The sequence below is a fragment of the Lissotriton vulgaris genome, unplaced genomic scaffold (assembly GCF_964263255.1).
Source record: "Lissotriton vulgaris unplaced genomic scaffold, aLisVul1.2 SCAFFOLD_1295, whole genome shotgun sequence".
In the NCBI taxonomy this organism is placed as follows: Eukaryota; Metazoa; Chordata; class Amphibia; order Caudata; family Salamandridae; genus Lissotriton; species Lissotriton vulgaris.
Window position 1 is genome coordinate 358,274 of NW_028251330.1, and position 22,779 is coordinate 381,052.

Below are 22,779 nucleotides of genomic sequence, written 5' to 3' on the forward strand. Positions count from 1 at the left end.
GCTTGTTTAATATGTATTACCTTATTTTTGGCAGAAGGACTGACCTTATAAAAATTCTTAGATTAGACCTTATGTGTAGGCTATGAAGACAGACTCAATGAATAGAGTTACTATTCAAAACAGTCCTCTTCCACACACTAGACAACTTATGGTAACAGGAATACCCTCTAAACTATAGGCACAGCACACACCACAATAGGTGCAGAATGGTCCCAGAAAACTGCTAACACAAATCCTTTCTCTCATCTAGAGTCACGACCAGTAACAGGCGTGGTTGAAGTCAGCTAAACATTGGTCTTAATCTTCAAGGATATTGGTAAATATGCCAATATCTATACTTTCAATCCACAGACACCAATCTGAACCCACCCTAACTTTCATTGTGCAGTTATAATTTATTGGCTAAAAGGTGGGGTAGTTTGGGGTGCATGTACTCTCTCGCCTCATCAATGTAAATTAATTTCATGGCTTCAATAGTCTAAAGCAATGACTTGTTTGAGTATCTGCAAATCGATCAGACTTGGTACCACATATAAAGGGTATGTCATCCCTGCACATATGAGGTAGTGGAAAACATTTGCTTAACCGCTTGCATTTGATGTTACTATGGTGCCCTGGTCGAGGGTGCAAAAGATAACTCATATACACTCAGCAAGGACTGATTAGATGATCTTAATGAGATCATAAAAAGAGAAACCCTTTCTCTGTACTCCTCTCAAATGGCTTAGTTCTTCCAATGTGCCAACTTACCACTGCAGACGTATAATACCGCATATAAGTAATACTTGTCCTCAGGTACGGTTAGGGCATTTATATTAATGCTGATTGCCAGAAATGCTTGCCATAGCATGCAAGTAGTGCCCCATTCAAGCCACTGTCAACCACGGGACTGGCATAACCTTCCTGCAATAAATATGCCACCATTAAACCTGTGCGCAGGCTATATTTTTAAAGACCATGAGAGTGACACAAAGCCATGCTAGTGTAACACCGCACCAAACACAAATTCCATATCAATGTAGGAGAAACGCAAAGCAGATCTATCCCTTACATAAGGGCACTGTGTCGCTTCCCCATTTCAGGCTGAGGTTGTGCATGAGCTGTCATGGCTTACGGACAATGCACCAACACACCAGAAGTGTCAGTTATTGATGCAACCATTGCAGCACTGCTTTTCTGGCAGCATTGAGTGGCAGGCAGTTATGTACTAATGAGCTAAAGAGACCCCATTCCAGTCTATCTTCGACTGTATTATATTATATTATATTATATTATATTATATTATACTAGCAGCCCGCCCCAGCGTTGCCCGGGGCAGAAGGGGGCTGGGGCAGCATTTCAGGCTTGCGGCAGCGTTGCCCGGGGCAGAAGGGGGCTGGGGGCAGCATTTCAGGCTTGCGTGCACCCATGGCTCCCGCCCGTCCCTCCACCCTCATTTCGCACCCGCGGCTCTTGGATGGTTCACTTACCGCGGCTCTTGGATGGTTCACTTACCTTACTAGCCGCTCCTCCTCGCGCTGCTGACTTTACCGCTCCACTGCTCCTCCGCTTCTCGCTGGTCATTACCGCTTGTCCGCCGCTCGCCGCTCCTCCCCGCCTGTCCGCAGCTCCTCCCCGCGATCATGTCCTCCGCTCTTCCTGTTTCTCCTGAGCGCCGCTCCTCCCCGTGCTCTCGATGTCATGACGCAGACGTCGCGGCCGGCGCTTCTTTCAGGGGACTACTTTGTTTTTAAAGTTAATTTTTTTAATTGACGTTTTTCTTTATTTTATGAAGCCTATGTCCATCTACACACCCTGACAATTTCAAGGATGTATCGGGTATGTGAATTGGCGCTGTGGTTGCCGAGTTTACCTGGCTCAAAGGGTTGTGTTCTCTCTTTATAGTAGTAGTATAGATTATATTATATTATATTATATTACTAGCAGCCCGCCCCGGCGTTGCCCGGGGCAGAAGGGGGCTGGGGGCAGCATTTTAGGCTTCTGTGCACTCCTACCCGGGCCCCCGCCCGCCCCAACATTGCCCAGACCGCCTCCCGCCTCCCACTTTTAGGCTTCTGTGCACTCCCTCTCGGGCCCCCCCCCGCCCCGACATTGCCCAGTCTGCCTCCCGCCTCCCGCTTTTAGGCTTCTGTACACTCCCACCCGGCCCCCGCCCGCCCCGACATTGCCCAGACCGTCTCCCGCCTCGCCTTTGCCTTACCTGAGCCGCGCTCCTCCCCGCGCTCTGGACTTCACCACCACTCCTCGCTGCTCGTCACCGCTCCTCCCTGCCTGTCGGCATCACGCATGTCTAGGACGCGTTCAGCGCTACGTCGCGGCCGGCACTAGTTTTAGGGGACTACTTTGTTTTTAAATTTACATTTTTTAATTTACGTTTTATATTTATTTTATGTCGCCTATGTCCATCTACACACCCTGAGGATTCCAACAATGTATTGGGTGTGTGGATTGGCGCTGTGGTTCCCTAGTTTACCTTGCCAAAAGGTTTCTGTTCTCTCTTTATAATAGTAGTATAGATATTATATTATATTATATTATATTATATTATATTATATTATATTATAATATAATATATTATGTCAATCTAAAGCTATTGCCAGTGAGTGATTGAGCCCAAAATCCAGAGAATCACTTCTGGCTGCAACTACTGTAAAAGACACAAATTGCCCTTATTGCCAACCAGTTTCCTAAATCGTGAACCATTACACTGCATTTGTTTTCAAACTTTGTATTAAAAAATGTACCATAGAACATGTGCTTAATAAACTCCACTGCTCATTCAGGGTATGGTGGCTTTCCTATAACATGTGCTAGACCCTAGACCCTTCATGTGCTCCCTATATTGCCATTTGTAGTGTCCTATATTTGTCATGTCCAGCACTATATGTTTTTTGCCATGCACAGTGTACCCTTTTTTATTCTATCTGCCAAATGTACTATACCCTGTATTGTTCTATCCTCCATATTGTATGCTAGCCTTCTTCTCCAATATAGCCTGCCCCATACGTTCTACAATGTGACCTATACTCTGCATTGTGCTGTATGACAAGCAATTTTTACCCTAATAAGCTCTTTGTACTTCATGGATCTACCTAAACAGCACAGGCTATGGAGAGAACAATGTTATCTTCACCTTTCTTCAATATACTATCAGACCAGTGTACTAAACACTTTTCTCTGTTCTCTGCCTTAAGTCTTCCTACCTGCTTTGCTACTAGGCCATGTGCACTTTGCCCTTCACTGGTGTATACCTTTTTCATTCTAGTGTGTTTAATGAATTCTGCACTTTTATCTGTCCTGCTATGTGCCTTCACTGTTTGATGCCCAAGGTAGAATTCTTGACTCTACGGGGCAGATTTACTATGGTTTTGCATCAGGGTTACATCATTTTTGTTGCACAGCCCAACACAAAATTATATGTGATAGAGATTTCTAGTCACAGATTCCTTACCTTAGAATATTCCCCAGGTGTCAAACTGAATTCGCAAAAGTTTTGGTGGGAAGCACCCTTGCGAGTCGGTAGGTGGCACGATTCGGCTGTGCATGGCGTCATCAGCATAGTCCATGTCGGAACGTGCGCTGTGCCTCTATAGGCGTCACCTCAGCACACTGATGCCCACTGGTGAACCACCCAATCATCATTCCCGACTCTGACACAGAGCCAGAGGGACGTCAATGCCGGCTAAGGTGCCGACGGTGGACAGACTCCCCATGTCAGAGTCAGTGGGAGGGCGCTGCCGACTGCATGGATAATAATCTTTAGAAGATACTGAGGACCACTGGTATGAGGATCTGAAGGGTGCCAGTGGACTGGACACCTATCCAGACACTGGCCCGGCCTCTACCCCTACCGGATGTCTTTTTCACAATGGTGGTGAAGAGGGCAGATGAAGTCCTGGACCTTACACTGGCCTCAGTGGCAATCAAGACAAACATCTTGATGGAGGTGCTTCAACCAGGAATTACTTCCATTCAATGAAGCCCTTACCAATGGCCTTCTTGGGCCTGGACCAAAGCCTGCACAGGGGTTCATGTACATAGGAAAATTGTCTGCCACCATCGCCCTAGCCCACACGTCCCCAGTTTCCTAACCCAGGACCCCACCACAGAGAGTTTGGTGGTCCAAGCCTCTAATTCCAAAGTCAATCCTGGGGCATTCACTTCCATTCCACCGGACAGCAAATCCATAATGCTGGATACCTTTAGGAAGATAATTTTCTCTTCCACCAGCCTGGAACTGCGGTCAATGAACAAAGCATGCCTTTTGGTTTGACACTTCAACAGCATTTGAGACTCAGTTATGCATTTGCTGCCCATGGTGTTGAAGGAGGCCCTAGCGATTCGCTGTCAAGCAATTGCTTATGGGAGGGATGCAGCCAAGTTCACCATCAGATGTGGGCTGGACATGAAAGAATCTCTGGGCATAGCAATTTCATCATCAGTGGCCTTTAGGCACCACGCCTGGTTGATAAACATGTGCTTTTTGAGAAAGTCCTGGTCTAGCTCATGGACACGCCCTTTGATGGCTCCTGTGTGTTCAGAGAGAAGGCAGACTCATCACTAGAGAGCTTTAAGGACAGTAGGGCTACGGCCAGTTCCTTGACCCTCCCCATGGTCCCTTGCCAACTACAGACTGCCTTCAGCCTCTTTCATAGTGACGCAAGGGGCTTTCTACCAAGTCTTTATGGACCCAGTCACTAGGACCAAAAAACACAACAATCATTTCTTGGCCGGGGATGCAATTCTCAAAGACCTTGTGGGACAGGCAGCCAGAAGATGAGCCAGTGCACCACTCTCTCAGCAGCAGCCTCAAAACATCTTTAGCTTGCCCTCTGACCATCATGGGCATCCAGTGGGAGACAGGGTACACCATCACTTGCACCACTGGAGAACAATAACACCTGACCATTGGATTTACAGCTCGTCCAAAGGGGCTACTCCCTCCTCATTATCCACAAACCCTCCCACCCATGGAACCTACTTGCAACAAGCTGACAGATGACAACTTCCCCTTGCTCCGTCAGGAAGTGCTAGCTCTCTTGGCTAAGGGAGCTATAGAGACGGTGCCCATGTCAGAAGTAGGTCGGTTGTGCGATCCCCACTACTTTCTGGTGCCCATGAAGGGTGGAGCCTTTTTAGGGATGTCTTGGTCTAGCTCATGTACATGCCCCTTGATGGCTCCTATCTATTCAGAGAGAAGGCAGACTCATCACTGGAGAGCTTTAAGGACAGTAGGGCTACGGCCAGTTCCTTGACCCTCCCCATGGTCCCTTGCCAACCCCAGACTGCCTTCAGCCCGTTTCATAGCCATGTAAGGGGCTTTCAACTGAGTTTTTATGCACCCAGTCACTAGGACCAAAAAACACAACAATCATTTCATGGCCGAGGATGCAATTCCCACAGACCTTGTGGGACAGGCAGTCAGAAGACGAGCCAGTGCACCACTCTCTCAGCAGCAGCCTCGAAACATCTTTAGCTTGCCCTCTGACCATCATGGTCATCCAGTGGGAGATAGGGTACACCATCACCTGCACCACTGGAGGACAATAACCCCTTGACCATTGTATTTACAGCTCGTCCAGTGGGGCTACTCCCTCATCTTTATCTCCAAAACCTCTACCCATGCTACCTACCTACGACAAGCTGACATAGGGCCACTTCTCCTTGCTCCTTCAGGAAGTGCTAGCCTTCTTGGCCAGGGAGCTATAGAAACGGTGCCGTCGTCAGAAGTAGGTCGGTTGTTGCTATCCCCTCTACTTTCTGGTGCCCATGTGTGGTAAATAGTTATTTACCGTCGGAATTTCTATGCGGTAAAGTTCAATAATAATAACTCAATCGGAAATAAAGAGACACAAAGTCCGTGGCAGCTAAGTTTCAAAGTGGGTTTTATTCCATAAAATGGAATGGTTCGAACCAGGATATCATGTTCCTTTCACCATAAAGAATCAGGAAGGGATAGAGCATACTTTATTGACAGAACATAACTTTTATAGTTAATGCACAGAATGGTGATCAATACAGAAGGCGTAACAGCTGAGAAAAACGAGATAAGAACACATGTGCGTAGCAATACGTAATCAGAAAGGCGTGCACTAGGGCGTACACAGAGGCGTGTGCTAGAAACGTCACATAAAAGTGACACAAGTGGGTGGATACCTAGTGGAATCGTGCAGTGTCAGCAGAAATCTGTGGCAAGGATGCGCGCGCAGCAGCATGACGTGTGACTGACGTAAGGCTGGAGGGTGCAGGGGACTTGACATTTAGCCCTAGAGGGGAGAGACAGAAGTCTGGCATGTCAGATCAACTCGTTCCTAAATCATATCTGATATCTTGTGTTTGAGGAACTATATTATCTAGAAGGAAAAGGTCTCTCGGGCAGAGGCTACTCTATACTGAGTGCATATGTGTCTACGTGTCTGCGTGTAATGCGAGGGCCATGGGCCATGGGCCTACCATGGTAACAGGAGCAATGAATTACTTGCATGGAGACAGAGAGGCCGGGCCCTTTGCTCTGCAGCCGGGGAAATGTTTATCTATTCTGTTAGACTGGAATGTGTTTTCGAGGAGCTGAACTCGGCTATACTGATAACTTGAAGGCAAAATACTGTCTTTGGCAGGCAAGCAGGCCGAGCCGGGCACCGCTCGCCGCGCAGGGAGTAGGACAGAGGTCAGGGAGGCATCCCACGTTGCAGCTCTTCAGGAGGCAGAAAACAGAAAGGCTCGATGGCAGGAATCAGGGCCTAGCCCTGCAGGACTAGGAAAAACGTGAGAGTGCACCATAAAAAGACGTTGGCAAGGCATACTTAGGAACTGAATTATCGATCCATTCATGGCGGATCTGAAAGAGGACATGTTAACGTTGGACGCAAATGTATTTGCGTCTTCATAGCTGGCACAGGAGGGAAGTTACATGCACTTTAAGCTCGTACATGGAGACGGTGGGGTACACGTTAGAGAACATTTCTGACCTTAAAATTTTATATTTCCTCACATGAAGGAAAGAGCCTTTTTCCTATTCTAGATCTGAAAAAAGGAGAAATTCAAAAGGCTCATGCAAGTTCAGTCTCCTCTATATCTCGGGAGCTGGGATGGTATCGTTGGACTTGCAGGACGCATCCCCGTCCTTCCTGCTAACAGACATTACCTGCGGTTGGCCAAGAGCGCTTTCAGCTTGCTGTGCTCTCCTTTGCCCTTAGTAATGCCCCTTGGGCGTTCACGAAAGTGATGGCAGTGGTCGCTGCACATCTACGGAGGTTAGGAGTTTCAGTCTACCCCAACCTCGATGACTGGCTGTTGAAGACAAACTCGCCCCAGGCAGTCGTTTTCCACTTCCAGACTACGGCGACCCTTCTGCATTCGCTGAGGATCACTATCAACGTGAACATCTGACTTCCTCTCAGATGCTCTCTTTCCTCTGAGCTGTTCTAAACATGTTGCAGTTTCGGGATTATCCTCCTGAGTAGCAAGTCTAGGATGTTCAGGCTATGATACCGATGACTTGACTGGAACCCCAGGACACATCCTTAGTGGTTCAACACCTGGGGGCTCTCTGAATGCCAGAGCAGATGAGCTCAGCCATCGATGCCCAGGAGATCATGGATGGCATCTCCATCCTGAGGTGCCACAAGGCCTCTTTCAAAAGGGGGAAAAGCCTTGATTAGATGTATTTGTATCTGTTGATAACACGCAATGTCAGCAGATTTGTGCGCTGGAGTTTAAGAGGTGCTCTCGCTCTCGAGACACTTTTTGTCTTGAGTAGCACCCTACTTCCTGCATGCCTTTCCGCTCATACCACTCTTGCATAGAGTTCTCAAGAACATCAGGAACAACCTGGCCCTAGTAATTCTTGTGGCTCTGGATTGGGCATGGAGACTCTGATATCCCGAGCTGCTGAGAATGAGGACAGGTCCTCTGATCAGGCTGCCTCTTCAGGGGGATCCTCTGTTGCAGCAACAGGGCAGGGATCTGCACCCAAACCTGGAAACACTTTTACATCATGCGTGGAAACCGAGTAGTGAGCTTTTAACCAAATTCTGCAATGTTATCTTAGCAGCCAGGTATCCCTCCTAAGAGAAGGTATACGCCTGCCGTTGGAGCAGGTCCGTGGCAAGGTGTACAGATAAACAAGTTAAACTTCTATCTCCACCCCTTTCCCAGGTTCTTTGATTATTCTTACACTAGCCCAGGAGGGCTCTGGTTTGGGCAAATTGAAAGGTTTCATCTGTCTGCCACCTCAGCATTTCTGCAATTGCAAGATCAGCTATCCCTTTCCAAATCTCCCATTGTAAATAGGTTTCTAAAAGGTCTTCAACATATGTATCCAACTTCACCTTTCATTATGCCACAGTAGGACCTCAATCTAGTTCTCACATTTTTGATATGTGCTTCCTTGGAGTCACTACACTACTGCCCTCTCAGGCATCTTACCATAAAAGTGGCCTTCCTAATGGTGATAATATCTGCCCAGAGGATCAGTGAGCTACAGGCTCTGTCAGCACATCCTCTGTACCTCAACATATACCCCCCAAAAAGTGTCTTTCGGTCTAGACCATACTTTCTACCAAGGGTGGTAACACCCTTTCACATAGGCCAGTCCATCAATCTACCTGCCTTCAATGCTAGTCCTCACCCCTCTTAAAAACAGAAGAGACTTCATTGGCTGGACCCAAAAAGAGCATTGTTGTTCTACCTTGACATCTCAAAAGAGTTCTGAGTGGATGATCAACTCTTCTTGGGGTACGTAGGAGTAAAAAAGGAACTGCAGTGCAGAAACGAACAATCTCACGAAGGAGAGTGTTTTGCATCAAGATCTGTTACGCATTGACGAAAGAGCACTGTGTTAGCTTCATGTCCTGGATATCTGTCAAGGAGCAACGTGGGCTTCCCTGTACATGTCCATGAAGCACAACTGCCGGGACAGTCAGGACAAGTGTGATGGGCATTTCACCTGTTTGGTACTACAGAACTTTCTACTCTAATCTTTATCGCAGCCTCTTCTCCAGGGAACTATTGTTTGGGTATCTATTCTAAGATAAGGAATCGGTGGCTAGAAATCTCTATCAGACAAACAAGTTACTTTCCTTTGGTAACGCCTTATCTGGTGGAGACTCTATCTAGCTGAAGATTCCTTGCCAACCAACCCATCCTACCTCCTCGGCGTACAGATCATAGAGGTAAGGGGCTCTTTCCCCTTTAAGGGCCCTAGCTTAATGCACCATTGGTCAGTGTTCTTCATTGCTCCACGCATCTGACATAAAAAGTTGAAAAAAGAAACTGATGTCAGCGCGCTTGGGTGGTGCCTATATAGGCACCACACACGTCACTTCTGGCACGGACAAGGCTGCCGCCGCCACCCAGAGACAAACAACGCATCCTAATGGCTTGCAGGTGTACTGCTCACCCAAAAAAATTCCAGTCTCACACCTGGTAAATAGTCTAATGTAAGGAATCTGTGGTTAGAGTCTTTACCAGATAAGCTGTTAACAAAGGTAAGTAGCTTGTTCTTTTGGCATTTACTAAACCACGCAAAGCACTTTGCGTGGCTTTGTGTTGGTTAGTAAATATAACTTAACACAATGTCTCATGTTAATTTGTGTCTGAAAGGCATTACATAGGTGCAGCAAGGGTGTTACCATGCATCACCCATGTATTTTGACGCAAACCCAGATTTACAAAGAATTGTAAACCTTGGCTTGCGCCAAAATGGTGCGCCTAACCGACAGAGGCGTAATGAGGAGCTCGTGACTGGAAAGACTTCTTCAAAGAAAAAGAAAGTGCAAACATCCGGACCCAACACTAGATGGCAATCTATGCAAAAGCATATGATCTACAGCTCCTATGCCTCGAACATATCTTTATTTATCATTGTTACTTTCTCATTTCATAGAAGCTCCATTCTGCAGCAGACATAGAAAGAGGAATATGCATCTTTGGAATGTTTTTGTGAAGGAAGATGTGCCTTGCTGCACTAAAACAATCATAAACACAACACAGGCACCCTTTATCCATGGTACAAGGGTGCCTGCATTGGTGCTAGGAGGTCTCAAGTGCGCCAGTGCAGTGAGAGAGCTGAAGAGCATCATATCTTAGTAGATATGGCACTTTTCAGCTCTCTCCTTTTCACAGAACATAGCACAGCAACCTGCCTTGCTGTACTGTGCTGTGTTAATTCTTAATAAATCAGACCCATTTCTTTATTGCTACTTCACTTAAACTTGAACATTTTAGTGCCCCTCACTTGGATCATCTAACTCTCAATTAGCAAAGTCTACAGATCTGACTTATAACTATAAGTTCCTCTTCAGTGACGGGTGAGTATGCTCTTAGTAAGTAAATGCACTATAAAAATGATAAGGTGTTTTATATAAAGAAAACTTTTTTTGGTATGCAAAATATACATCTGCTCGGGTTCCACTGTGCGAAGTTAAAGGCCATATACGACAGGGTTGGATAATGGCAATGGTTTTGGTAGAGCCCCTGCGCCCAACTATAACTCGCGCCCCACCACAAACAGTGTTGTCATCAATGATGTAATTTCAGTTCATATCATGAGGGATGTAATACATAAGGTCATAGCAGTGCATGGCAAGGGCGCCAGTTGTAGTTACTTGAGTTAACTATAACAGGTGAAATTCAGTGTTTCTTTTTAAGTTGAAAATGCTACGTTTAAACTGGCATTTTTTCCTAACTGTAACGTCACTTTAACCTTAGGATTTTTCTGTGAATATTTTTATACATACACATTTATATGTATACTGTGGGGGTTGCGACTGTGCAGTTACAGATAGGTCATAGTTTCCATAGGAAGAGAGCTTTTTGTTTCTCTAAAAACTTTGATGAATCTTCACAAAACTTTCCAAAAGAAATGTTCTTGAACCTCAACGCCTTCCTCTAAAGGACTGGGGTGATCTGTCAAATGAAGCCAAGAAAGAGGTGAGAATTACAGTCAAAACTTTACTCCCTAAGCATGCTGAAAAATCTTTTGAGCCATTTTTGAGAAAAGAGGTACACGGTTGGGAATCTTCTCCCATCAGCCATGTCGGTCCCACAGGACTGAGCAATCTGATTGGCTGGTTGACACTCAGGAATAAATGCTAGGAATACCATTAAATGGCTTGGGGTCTTGGTCCGTTTCCTAAAAAATGTTTAAAAAATAGTACACAAGGGGACAGGTTAGGTATTCTCTGACCCCATGGCACTTGTGTAGGGAATAATAAGAATCAAAAGATACGATCAAAGAGTTTTGCATCCTTTTAAAATTAAGTTGGTTTGAGAGGTACTGATTTGGGAAAGATCACTTTAGAAAAACATTGATCCATTAAAGATAAAGAGATAACATAAGTATTGAGGTATTTCTCAAGCAGGTCAGATTTCAGGAAGTGCCTAAATTAGTTGAAAGTTGAATGGTAAGGAGATCCATATCTTAGGTGCATGTCCGTAGAAAGAAAGGGCAGTGGAATAATCTTATTTGAAATATAGGACAAAGTTTCCTCTGCTTCTAATCACGCAGGATGCACGAAATCAATAAACGTTTAACGCATACATTCAGTATGTTAATTCACATGAAATGCTTCTGTAGTTAAAGTTGAGTCACACTTTTGGGGTCACCAATCTTCAGTTTGAGTTCAACTCACCTTCTTCAGCTGCAAATGCTGAGCAGAGAAAGCCAGCCTCCTCTCTAACTCGTTCCTCCAGGGACTTCTTCCCGAGTCCAAAGTTCCTCAGGGTGGAGAGCGAAAATCTTCTCTGCTCCTTCCAGGCATGGCCATATCTCGCTACCAGTACCCCTGTGTGAACCAAGGATAAGAACAGACAAACTGTTATATCCCAACTGTACATAAAGAACGTCAGAGAAAATTGATTACACTATTATGTTGTGATGATACAGGTGATAAAGCTCCTATTGCTACATGCATAAGGAATTGCTATTCCTAAATTGCGATTAATTGAAAATCGCCATTTAAGAATCACAATTCCTAACTTTGTTGCATGTGGCCCAATGTCTTTTTATTTATTCTTGATTTTTAAAACAGATAAATAAAAGGCATTGTCATTTACTTTTTTTTATTTTTTTATTTTTGTTTTTATTTGACAAGCAAGTCATGGAGATTAACATATCCAAATAGAGAATCAGAAAAATAAAATAAATCGAATTCAATTTGGTGCAAGTTCATATTATGAAAAACCACAGAAAAAAGTAAGAGAAGTAATTCCTAGTCAGGACAAATCACTAATAATTAATAACATCGTAAACAGAAAGAACATCCATGATCCAAGTCATTACTGGCATTGCAAAAAATTACCCCGTAGCTTAGCAAACTTTGTTTTAGCTTTAATTCCTCTATTCCTGGTAATAGCATCTTCCATAGTGTAAATTTCATAAACAAATATCCACCATTTGGTTGTATGAGGAGGGTTCTGAGAAATCCAAGTCCTAGCAATCACCAGTCTAGCACAAGCCAATGTAATATTTAGCAAATCTTTATAGATAGAACTAACTGGGTATATGGACAATAGTACCGCAGCTGCATTTAATGGAAAATTAATCAGTTGATTTTGGGTTAAAATATTATGTCCCACCAATATTTAGCTAGTGATGGGCACAAATAAATCATATGTATGAGGTCTGCTGCCACCAGACCTTATTTAGGACATTTAGTACAATCATTATTGAAGTTATTTTGTGCCCATTTTGAAATTTTTAATGGAGTGTAGTAAAGTTGACTAATCGTCCTATACGATTGGAGTTTCAAACTGGAAGACTGGACGGCTTTGCTGATATTGACTAAGGCAGCGGTGATATTCTGGGTTGTCACGTTAGATCCTAAGCTCACAGTCCATTTTAGTGCCAATCTAGGGGCTTCGTCAAAGCTATTTTGACTGAGACACTTGTATCCCAAGCTAATTAATGATTTTCTATGCACAGAATTGAAACAAGTCCATATATCTGAACTGGTAATTTCTATCAGTTTCATTTTACGTATTAAGTAGTCCCTAATTTGATATCTCATTTTTTCAGGCAATTTATACAAAAGTTGCAATGTTGCAAATTGTAGAAAACCATTGATACCATACAGATCTCCTAATGTCTCAATACCATAAATAGCCCATTCTCGACCAATTTTATCTCTAAAAATATCTGGAAGCCCAGGGTTGTCCCATATTGGCAGCTCATTGTGAAAAAAGGAGGTATTGCACTTAGTCCACATCTGTTTCCATATAAATACTGCATCTCTTGCAGTCTTAAATTGTACACGTTTGAAGTAATTTGGGTCTTGTACTTTTGCCAGGAATTGTTTTGAGTGACCACCGAGCATGAATTGGTGAAAAAAATATTGATTGTTAGCGGCAAATAGGCTACGAAGCCGGCCTAAGAAAGAAGCAAAAAAATAAGCTCTGAAATCAGGGAAGTTCAAACCTACCTTTTCAGATGGGAGTTTTAATACTGTCATAGACCTTCGAGCCTTCTTATAGCCCCAAATGAAACTACTTAGAATGCCGTCTAATTTTTAAAAGAATAAGTTATTAACACGGCATGGTATGGAACGGAAAAAATATAAAAACTTCGGCAGAATGTTCAACTTGATCAAATTCATACGACCTATGAGGTTTAATGGGATCTTGTGCCATTTTTTCAAAAGATTGGTCACTTCTTTTAATAAAAGATCATAATTTAATGAATTTATATCAGCAATTTTAGATGATATCTTTACCCCTAGATATACTGCAGATTGACAGAGTCCTTGCACTGGTAGGTTGGCCTGATAATTCAAAATAACTTGTGTTTTATTTATATTTAAATTATAGCCTGAGATAGTCCCAAAATGTTTTGCTTCTGCCGTTATCCCTATTAATGCATCCACAACATTGGTGGTATAAACAGCTAAATCATCCGCATATGCGGTAATTTTTAGAATTTTACCTTCATGCAAAATAGGGGCAATCTTCGTTTGAGCTTCCAAAGCGTTAATAAATGGCTCCATGGAGAGAGCGAAAAGCAGGGGTGATAGCGGGCATCCCTGCTGCGTCCCCCGCAGAATTAAAAAAGTTGATGAGTGCCCCGGCATAGCTAATGTTAGCATTAGGGTCCTTATATAATGCCTGTATACTACTCAAAAAACGCCCTCTGAAACCAAATTGCCTTGGGACTCCCCACAAATAATCCCACCCCACTCGGTGGAACGCCTTCTCTGCGTCTAAAACTATCATACCGAGTGGGGTGAGATTAGTTGTAGCCACATCGAAAGCAGTAATAGCCATGTTGACATGTGTGGTGGTGTCCCTCCCAACAACAAAGCTGTGCTGTTGATCATTTACCAATTGGGGCATAAGAGGAGCTAATCGTGTTGCTAAAAGTTTAGAATAAACTTTAGCGTCAGTATTTATCAGACATATACAGCTAGATTCATGAAGCCAAATTGCGATCGCAATAGCTGCGAAAAAGCAATTGCGATCGCAATTTGATGAAAAGGCAAGACAGTGGAAATCCAAAAATTGCGAATTTGCAAATAATTTTTTGTGATATCGCAATTAAATTCGCAGAATCCTGGAAGAAGCCCATTAGCGAATCTGAAATTGCAATTTAAGGAGAACCCAAACCAAGTGGTAACCAGTAAGGAAAACATTTTTTTTGAAAAAACGTTTCCTAATTAGCTACAGGTGCAGGCCTGACCAAACACACTTAAGGGGATGCAGCTGCCGCATCAGGACTCTCACAATGCCAGGACTCTACATGGTGGTCAGGCGGCGAAGGCTACAGCGAGCAGCACGGAACAGACGTAGGATCCAGGAGCGGATATTCCGCCAGCGGGTCACCCTTCTGGGCCCAACCCGGGAACAAATATACGCTAAGTACCGCATGAATGGGCCAATGATCATCAAGCTAATCCAGGACCTAGACCCCCTGATGCAGCACCCAACAAGGAGGACCAATGCCGTGCCCACACATGTCCAGGTATTGTGCAGCCTGCACCTTCTGGCCTCCGGAAGCTTCCAGGGGATAGTTGCAGTTGCAGGGGGGATATCCCAGCCCACCATGTCCCGCTGCCTAAGGAGTTTCCTGGATGCAATGCTGACCCGGCTACACCACCACATCTCATTCCCCACCAGCCAACAGGACTTGGATGAAACCAAGCATCAATTTTACAACGTTGCCCAATTTCCACATGTGATAGGATGCATTGACTGTACCCACATCCACATCTGCCCACCAGCACAAACAGAATACATGTACCGCAACCGCAAGTCCTACCACTCCCTCAACATCCAGATGGTGGGCAATGCTAAGACATACATCACGGACATAGTGGCACAGTACCCGGGGAGCACACATGACTCCTTCATATTCCGGCACAGCGGCCTCCACACACGACTGGCTAGGGGAGACTTTGGTGAAGGACACCTACTCGGTAAGTACACTTGCCCCACATTGTTACACTGTGATGATGTAGCTGTGCAGCACATGCACTCACCCTCTGCTCCTCTCATTCAGGTGACAGTGGCTACGCTCTCCGTGCGTACCTCCTCACCCCATACCTCAACCCTGCAACACCACAGCAACGGCGTTACAATGCAGCACACATACGCAGAAGAAATTGCATTGAGAGGACATTTGGCCTTCTGAAGAGCAGATTCCGCATACTTCACAAGACTGGTGGGGCCATCAAATATGAGCCGCATTGTGGCCGTGTGTGCAATACTACACAACATTGCTACCAAGCTCCGGATACCTGTAGAGATGTCTGGCAGTGAGTCGGAAGGGGACCACCGCCCACCTGCACATGCGCGTCATGCACGCGGGGAAAATCCTGATGAAGGACACAGATGGCGCAACCAAATCACATTGAACTGTTTCTAGTGCACCCAATCCCCTCACCCAACACTTCACTCATGCATGACAATGGAAATAATGACATCAGTCTGATGTACTATTATTGAATAAATATTATTGTTGGTTGCACAATAATATGGCATTATTTCAAACAGTAACATTTGAGGAGTATTACGTCATTCTACTCAAGATTTTGTAGTGGGCATGCTTATGTCAGCAGCATGTCCCTGCCCTATGAACATTAATGTCATTGGCGCCTCCGGCCCGAAGCTCCCAGTCGCCTCTCGACCTCTTCCTCTGGCTGAGCACGTGATGTCGCAGTGGGCCTGCTGCTGCGGCGTGGAACAATCACCTGTGACGAAAACAGGCTGCTGTGACTAGATGTCCCCTCACTTGTGTCATCCCCTCCTGCATGGCCATGGCCAGTTGGCTGCAGAGCCTGAACAGCAGTGGCTACCTGCTCGAGTGCCCGTGCCACGTGCTGACAGCATTGGACCATCTGAAGTTGCATGGCCAAAGACCTACGGGACAGCTGGGAAGTGGCGTTGCCAATTACATAATTGGAGCGCGTGTACGCCGAGAGGCGTGTGAGGAGCTGGCGGTGGCGGCGGCGGGTGAGGTTTCGCTGGCTAACCATGGCCGCAGTGTTTGCTTCCATAGCTGTGGTCATCCGGTCCATCCGGTCGGACAGATGGGCAACATTCCTGCCTGTATTGTGTAGCTGCAGGTGTATAGCTGCAAGGTGTTGTGCCTGTAATTGGTGCATGCGCAGCATGCGGCACTCTATTGAGAGCCCTGGCACACGCACAGTCATCCCCCTCCTGCCGGTGCGTGGAGTACTTTGGCGCCGCTCCCTGGCCTGCCTGCTGGGCTGGGTGGGCACAGTAGGTGTGCGTTGTGTCGCTGGTCTTGCAGCTGCTTGTGTTGACGATGCCACTGGCATGGGTCTCACAGCTGAGGATGGTGGTGCGCCTGTTGTAGCTGGCATTGCAGGTGGTGGTACGCCTGCTGGCACTGGTGCTTGGCCAGATGGAGCTGGTTGTGTGGATGTTTCTTCCTCACCCTCAGGATCCTCATGTGTCTCATCAATTTGCAGCCCCTCACTGTCGCTGCTGGTGTTATCAGCGCCACCTGTGATGGAAAGTGGACGTTGATTAATTGCATGTATCTTTCACATGTAAGGTTGCTACATGCATGCTGGCTACCATTCCCTGACTGGCTGTTGCATTTACTACATTAGGACGTGTCTGGCTGCATGGGACTTTTTGTACATAGTCCCACAATGCTATAGGGATATTCTGGTGTGCATGGGCTGCATGACTGGGGTTTATTATGGGTAGCTATAGGGTCATGGCCTTTGTTAGGGGACAGGGTCGCATTCGCATGGCACTTACCTTGGCTGTCTTGGGTGGGTCGGGATGAGTCCAGCTGGGTTATCCCCACACATGCCTCAGGCTGCAATGTGTCCTCAACACGATCCTCCAATGGGGTGTTGGGAGGGACTGTAGGCTCTCCCCCTTCTGTTGCAAGGCGCTCACCCAGCCTCTCAGCCACCCTCTCCTAGGCACGACCTCGGAGGTCGTACCACCTCTTTTTGAGATCATCAATTGATCTCTGTGTGACTCCAACAGAGTTCCTTTAGCGCGGATGCGCAACCACAGTCGCCGTTTCTCGGCCTCTGGCCCCCTCCTGGAGTCCTTTCCAAAAAGTCTATCATGGTCTTTAGAGACTCCATCAATGAGATGTTCCAGCTCCTGTTCAGAGAATTTTATTTTGCGCTTTCTCCCTGTGTCACTGGGCCCTGCTGCTTCCTGTGACATAGCTGCAGTCTGCAGTATCCAAATGCAAACACAGGAGGTGGCTGGAGTGGAGCTCTGAGCAGTGCTGCTTCCAATTCTGCCTCAGTATTCAGAATGAGGGAGGGAACTACCTGCTTCCTGGTTGTGATGTCATCACAGTGCTCGAAATGCGACTTCCCGTTTTTGCGATCTCGCTAATAGCGACATCGCAATTTCAACACGGGATTTGACCGATTTTGCGATTTTTCTGCAATTTCAGATTACTCGCTATCGGCTTTTGCGGCCGAATGCGAATCACTATATTTTATCGCAGATTTACATGAATACCATTATGCGAATTCTAAATTGCGATTCGGTATTAATCACAATTTATAATTCGCAAAATATGGTTTTCATGAATCTGGCAGATAGGTCTGTAGGACCCACACTCCACAAGAGGTTTATTTTTTTTAAGAAGAACATAATTTTAGCTGTCTTCCATGAATCTGGGGCCTTCCCAATAGCACCAATTGAATTAATGACCAAGCAGAGCAGTGGTAGAATTTCATCTGCGCAGGTTTTGTATAACTCTATGGGAAGTGTATCCTCGCCAGCCGCTTTATTAGATGGAATAGAGGTAACAGCGAGACGAAGCTCTGTTAATGTAACCTCCTCTTCCAATTGGTCCTACAGGCAAGTTCTTATTAATATAGGATTGTATCTGAACTTCAGTGCATCTACTCTCAGGGGTTTATAAGTTTTCATAGTATGAGACACATTGTCACAGAATTTGTAATGATTGAGTATATAGAATATTATGAGGACCCTTAATAGCTTTAACTAGGGTTGTTGCACGATCATCTGCAACTTTATAGGCCAAAAGCTTCCCAACTCTATGCCCACATTCATATTGAGATAATTTATATTTGATAATTTTCTGAGTGTTTTTCTCCCTAAGAGAGCTTTTAAGAGTTGAGCGCTGAATTACAAGTTTAGTTTCTAATTGAGCTATGCTTTGCACGTTCATCTCATCAGCTCTAAGTCTGTCATCTAGTTGTTTCTCAAGTAATAAAATATTAGCTAGGATAGTCTAAGTCTCTTTCTTGCGCATAAAGTTTTGTTTGATACGTATTGCTGCGCAACTCCCCTGATAGAAGCTTTACAAGCATCCCAAACTGATAGGAGATTAGCAGTATTAATATTAATTTCAATACATTCTTTAATATGTTGCTTAAGCTTAGCTACAAATACTGAGTCTGTTAACAAATATCTAGGGAATGTGAAGAGTCTGAGTTCAGGTACCCTTTGAACAATATTAAATATAAGAAGTACAGGACTATGATCGGATGAGATCCTTGGGAAGATCTCCATGTGTCCTGTTTCAAAAATTTCATCCGAAGCCCAAGCCAGATCTATTCGTGAGCACCGTTTATGAGGTGGAGAGTAATAAGTATATACAGGTATATCGGGAAACAAATTTCTCCATACGTCTTTAACATTGTGTATCCTTGCTAATTCTAAGATTGCCGCCCTAGTTTTACGCATACGTCGAAATATACCTCTCTTTGTAACATCTTGATCATAGTCTAACACACAATTAAAATCCCCCATCAAAATAAGTTTCCCCTCCCATGCAAGTAGTTCCATGTTTAACCTATCAAAAATATGTGGGTCATCGGTATTGGGCCCATAAATAGCACAAAAAACATATTTACGATTTTCCAACTGCGATTGGGTAATTGCCCAAAGACCCCTATTGTCCGCCGCAGATTTAATCACTTCTACACATAATTGTCGCTTTTTCAAAATAGCCACACCTCGAATAGGAGCATTTAAAGTAGTGCATATCACCATCTCATATCCCATTTCACCCAATAGCTTCTTATCCTTAAAGCAAATATGCGTTTCGGTTAACAAAACCATATGTGGATCATATATTTTCAATTCTTCATATACCAGATTTCTTTTGTTTTTATTATTCAAGCCTGAAACGTTCCAGGCTAAGCATCTAAAACGCAACATACTGACTAGTTACAAAATCAAAGTAAACTGCACCTTTCCTTAAATTCAAGCTCATTATTAGCAGGGGTGGGTACGCAGTTCGCGAAGTAGCACTACGCGAAGCTATGCGAAGTGCACTTCGCACTGCGCGAACTTCACGTAGCACTATGCGAGCTGCGTAGTAGCATGTTCGCACTGTGCAAGATGTGTTTTCAATGATTGCACAGTGCGGACAAGCATCCGGCACTGTGTAATTATAGAAAACGGCATCTTGCACAGAGCGAGCTGTAGTTTTCTGCTGCTCGAGTAGATTATTATTCGAGCTACAGCTTTCTCAACGCGAACTGGTAGTTGCTCATTGAGAGCGGTCGCGAGCATGCGCAACCACTCACAATGAGAAACCTTACCTTCCCACGTTGAGAATCTCGCCGGGATGTCATTTTGCTTGATCGCAGTCGCGAAAATGACGTTCAGGACCTCAACAAATGAGCGCTGCACTACGCTATGCTGCACTATGCGTGTTTGCACTGTGCTACGTGCAGCTCGCGTAGTGCGAAGTTGCGCAAACTCCGTGAGCGTAGCGTAGTGCTTCGCCCAGGGTTAATTATTAATCTATAAGATACAAAGTCAATCACCCTTAAACTTGTCTTGTCCTTTTCCGTTTTTTCCCCCGCCTTTTCCCCTGTTGTCCTTTCCCTTCCCCCCTGTCACCCCCTAACCCTGACCCCCACCCCTTAAAGAACCCCCTCCCCGTAAGCTTACCCCTATCTTCTGCTGCCGCTCAAAGGGCAGCCAGTCAGAGAGGTCTCCCCGAGAACCACATCTCTCTGTATTAACCTCATACATAAAAAATCAAGAATCCCAAACAAAAAGAAAGTGCCCCAGTAAGCATTGCAATCTTAAATTTCTTTCCTTTCCATTTTATAGCTATTTCTCGTCTCTCCCACTCTCTCTCTTTACTTCCTTTTCTGCATCGATCTATTTTTAAGCATTTGAATTCATTTTTACAAGTAATTGCTCAGCCTCCTTTACATCATTGAAAAAGTAAGTATGATCAGATTTCATAACTTTGAGATGAGCAGGTTCTTGAAGAAAAACTGTGGCACCCTTAGATTTGAAAGGATCGATCAATTTACGCAGCCCCCACCTTTTATCCATAGTTATCTTGCTAAGGTCAGATTTAACGAAAAAAGTTATATTGTCCAGTGTCACAGGAGTATTAGGTCTAGCTTTAATTGAGACTGCTTGCCTTAGCAGATAGTTGCCAAAGTAGATCATAATTGGACGTGGAATTTTTGCTTTCCTTGTTTCTGAAAGTTATAGGTAATCTGTGCACCCGCTGCAATTGGGAGGCCCAATCCCAGTCGGACAGGTCAGGAAATGCCCTTTCGAATAGTTGGACCAAATAGGCCCTGGCATAAAAGCCCTCTGATCCCTCGGGTGTTCCAAAATGTCTCAGATTCTATCGCCTGTGCCTGTTTTCCAATTCTTCCACTTTATTCTGTAGGGACCCAATTGCTTCATTATGCTGACCTGTTTGGGCCGTAGTAGTAGCTAGTGTTTCCTCCACTTCGACAACCCTCTGTTGTAATCCATCGATCGCTTTCGTTACGCCGTTAAGTTTATTAGTAACTTCCTGCAAGCTAAGTTGTATCTTACTATTGTCTTCCCTTAATTGAAGAAAATGTTGTTGAGTCTCTTGACGATGTATCATTAAGGTTTTTAAAATTAAATCCAAGGAAGAAGTATCAGAAGATGCCTTAGGAGAGTAAGAGGGTATTGCAAATTGCAAAGGAAGGGCCTTGCCACCAAGAGCAGTACTAACCGGTGATTTGTCATTAGAATTGGATTGAGTATGACCAGTAGATGGGATAATATCATCGGAGGGTGCCTTTGAAATTACCTCCAATGGCTCTAGATTTAAGTCTTGACCTTGATCTTGAGCTATCAAAGCCCCATTTTTTACGGGAGAATTTTGCTGATTTTTTAAAATGCCCCCTTCTGTGGGAGTAGTTCCTGGAGAACACAAAACGGTATTCTTAATAGCCCCTCGAGGTTGCATCCACTTGAGCAGAGGTGTTTGGTCTCTAATGGATTTCCCTGCTGTGGTTATTGGTACTGATGTGGAAGCTAACATAGATTTCAGTTTTCTCCCCCCTTTCTTTGCTTTGTGTTTTTTTCCTTCCCCACTTCTTAAAGCCCGAGGGGTTATTGTCTTTAGCTTCAAATATGGCATGTTCTGGGGGCGTGGCTACGAGCCGACAGAGATGGCGGCGTAGCGCTGTAGCTCTGTAGGCGAGGCGGCTCCGTTTTCATTGATCCGTTTGCCCAGCCGCTAAATCCTGCCTTCGGAAGCCGGGCCGGAGTGCCTACACTGAGGGGAACGGTCCGATCCTACTCCGGGCGGCATCAAGCTAGGCCGACCGGAGTTACATCAAAGTGCTGTGCCGGGCCCTGAAACGCCCGACGGACGCCGTGCTGCTGTGATTAAGTAAGCCGACCAGAAGTGCCCCGGGTTCGGGAAGCCCCACCGGAAGTTGCCGCTGACCGGCTGCGGTCCTTCATGCTGGCTGTCGGGAGCGGGACTGGGGGTGATTCGGCCCAGGGACACCTTTCGCCCACCGCCGCGGCCGCCTGGAGGTGAGGAGAGCCACAACCCTGGAGTGACCGAGCCCTGACGCCGGGAGGTCACCCGGGTTACTACACGAATGGAGCGCACTTAGCGCGACGGCGATACCTGCCCCCACCTGCTCCCAGAACTGATCCTCTTGTTGGCCTGTGCTGGGGGCCCGATCCGGATCAACAGATTGAACTGCACGGTGCCCCCCTGAGGTCCGCTTTGTCGTGCCTGGTGCGGGGCGGTGCACATTGGAGGAGCCCCGCATCAACCTCGGAGCCCGGGATTACGCAGGGGCTCGAGGTGGGCAGTGTTGCCGAGAGACATTCCAGCCTTGTGGGCGGACGGGGGAGGCTGGCGACCTCCCAAAGATGTGTAAACCGGCGAGCCCCTCACGTGCATTCCTGGCGCTGATGACCCTCGTGGCAGCTTAGTGGCCCTGTGCGGAGACGCCATTTTGCTACCGCTATATCCTCCACTGAATTCCTATAACCTAGTCTGGACTACCTGCAGTACTCTCGGCGATTGGAACACAGGCATATTCTTGGGCCACT

General features: G+C 45.6%; 1 protein-coding gene across 2 annotated transcripts in view; it reads right to left on the reverse strand.

The window, feature by feature from the left end:
• LOC147662947 (cytochrome P450 2D15-like) overlaps positions 1-22,779 on the reverse strand; it is a 332,964-nt gene that overhangs the window by 218,853 nt on the left and 91,332 nt on the right. For both annotated transcript variants that reach the window (XM_086950772.1, XM_086950771.1), the window contains one exon: positions 11,634-11,786. In XM_086950772.1, the coding sequence (XP_086806898.1) occupies positions 11,634-11,786 (153 nt within the window). The remainder of the gene's footprint in view (positions 1-11,633; positions 11,787-22,779) is intronic.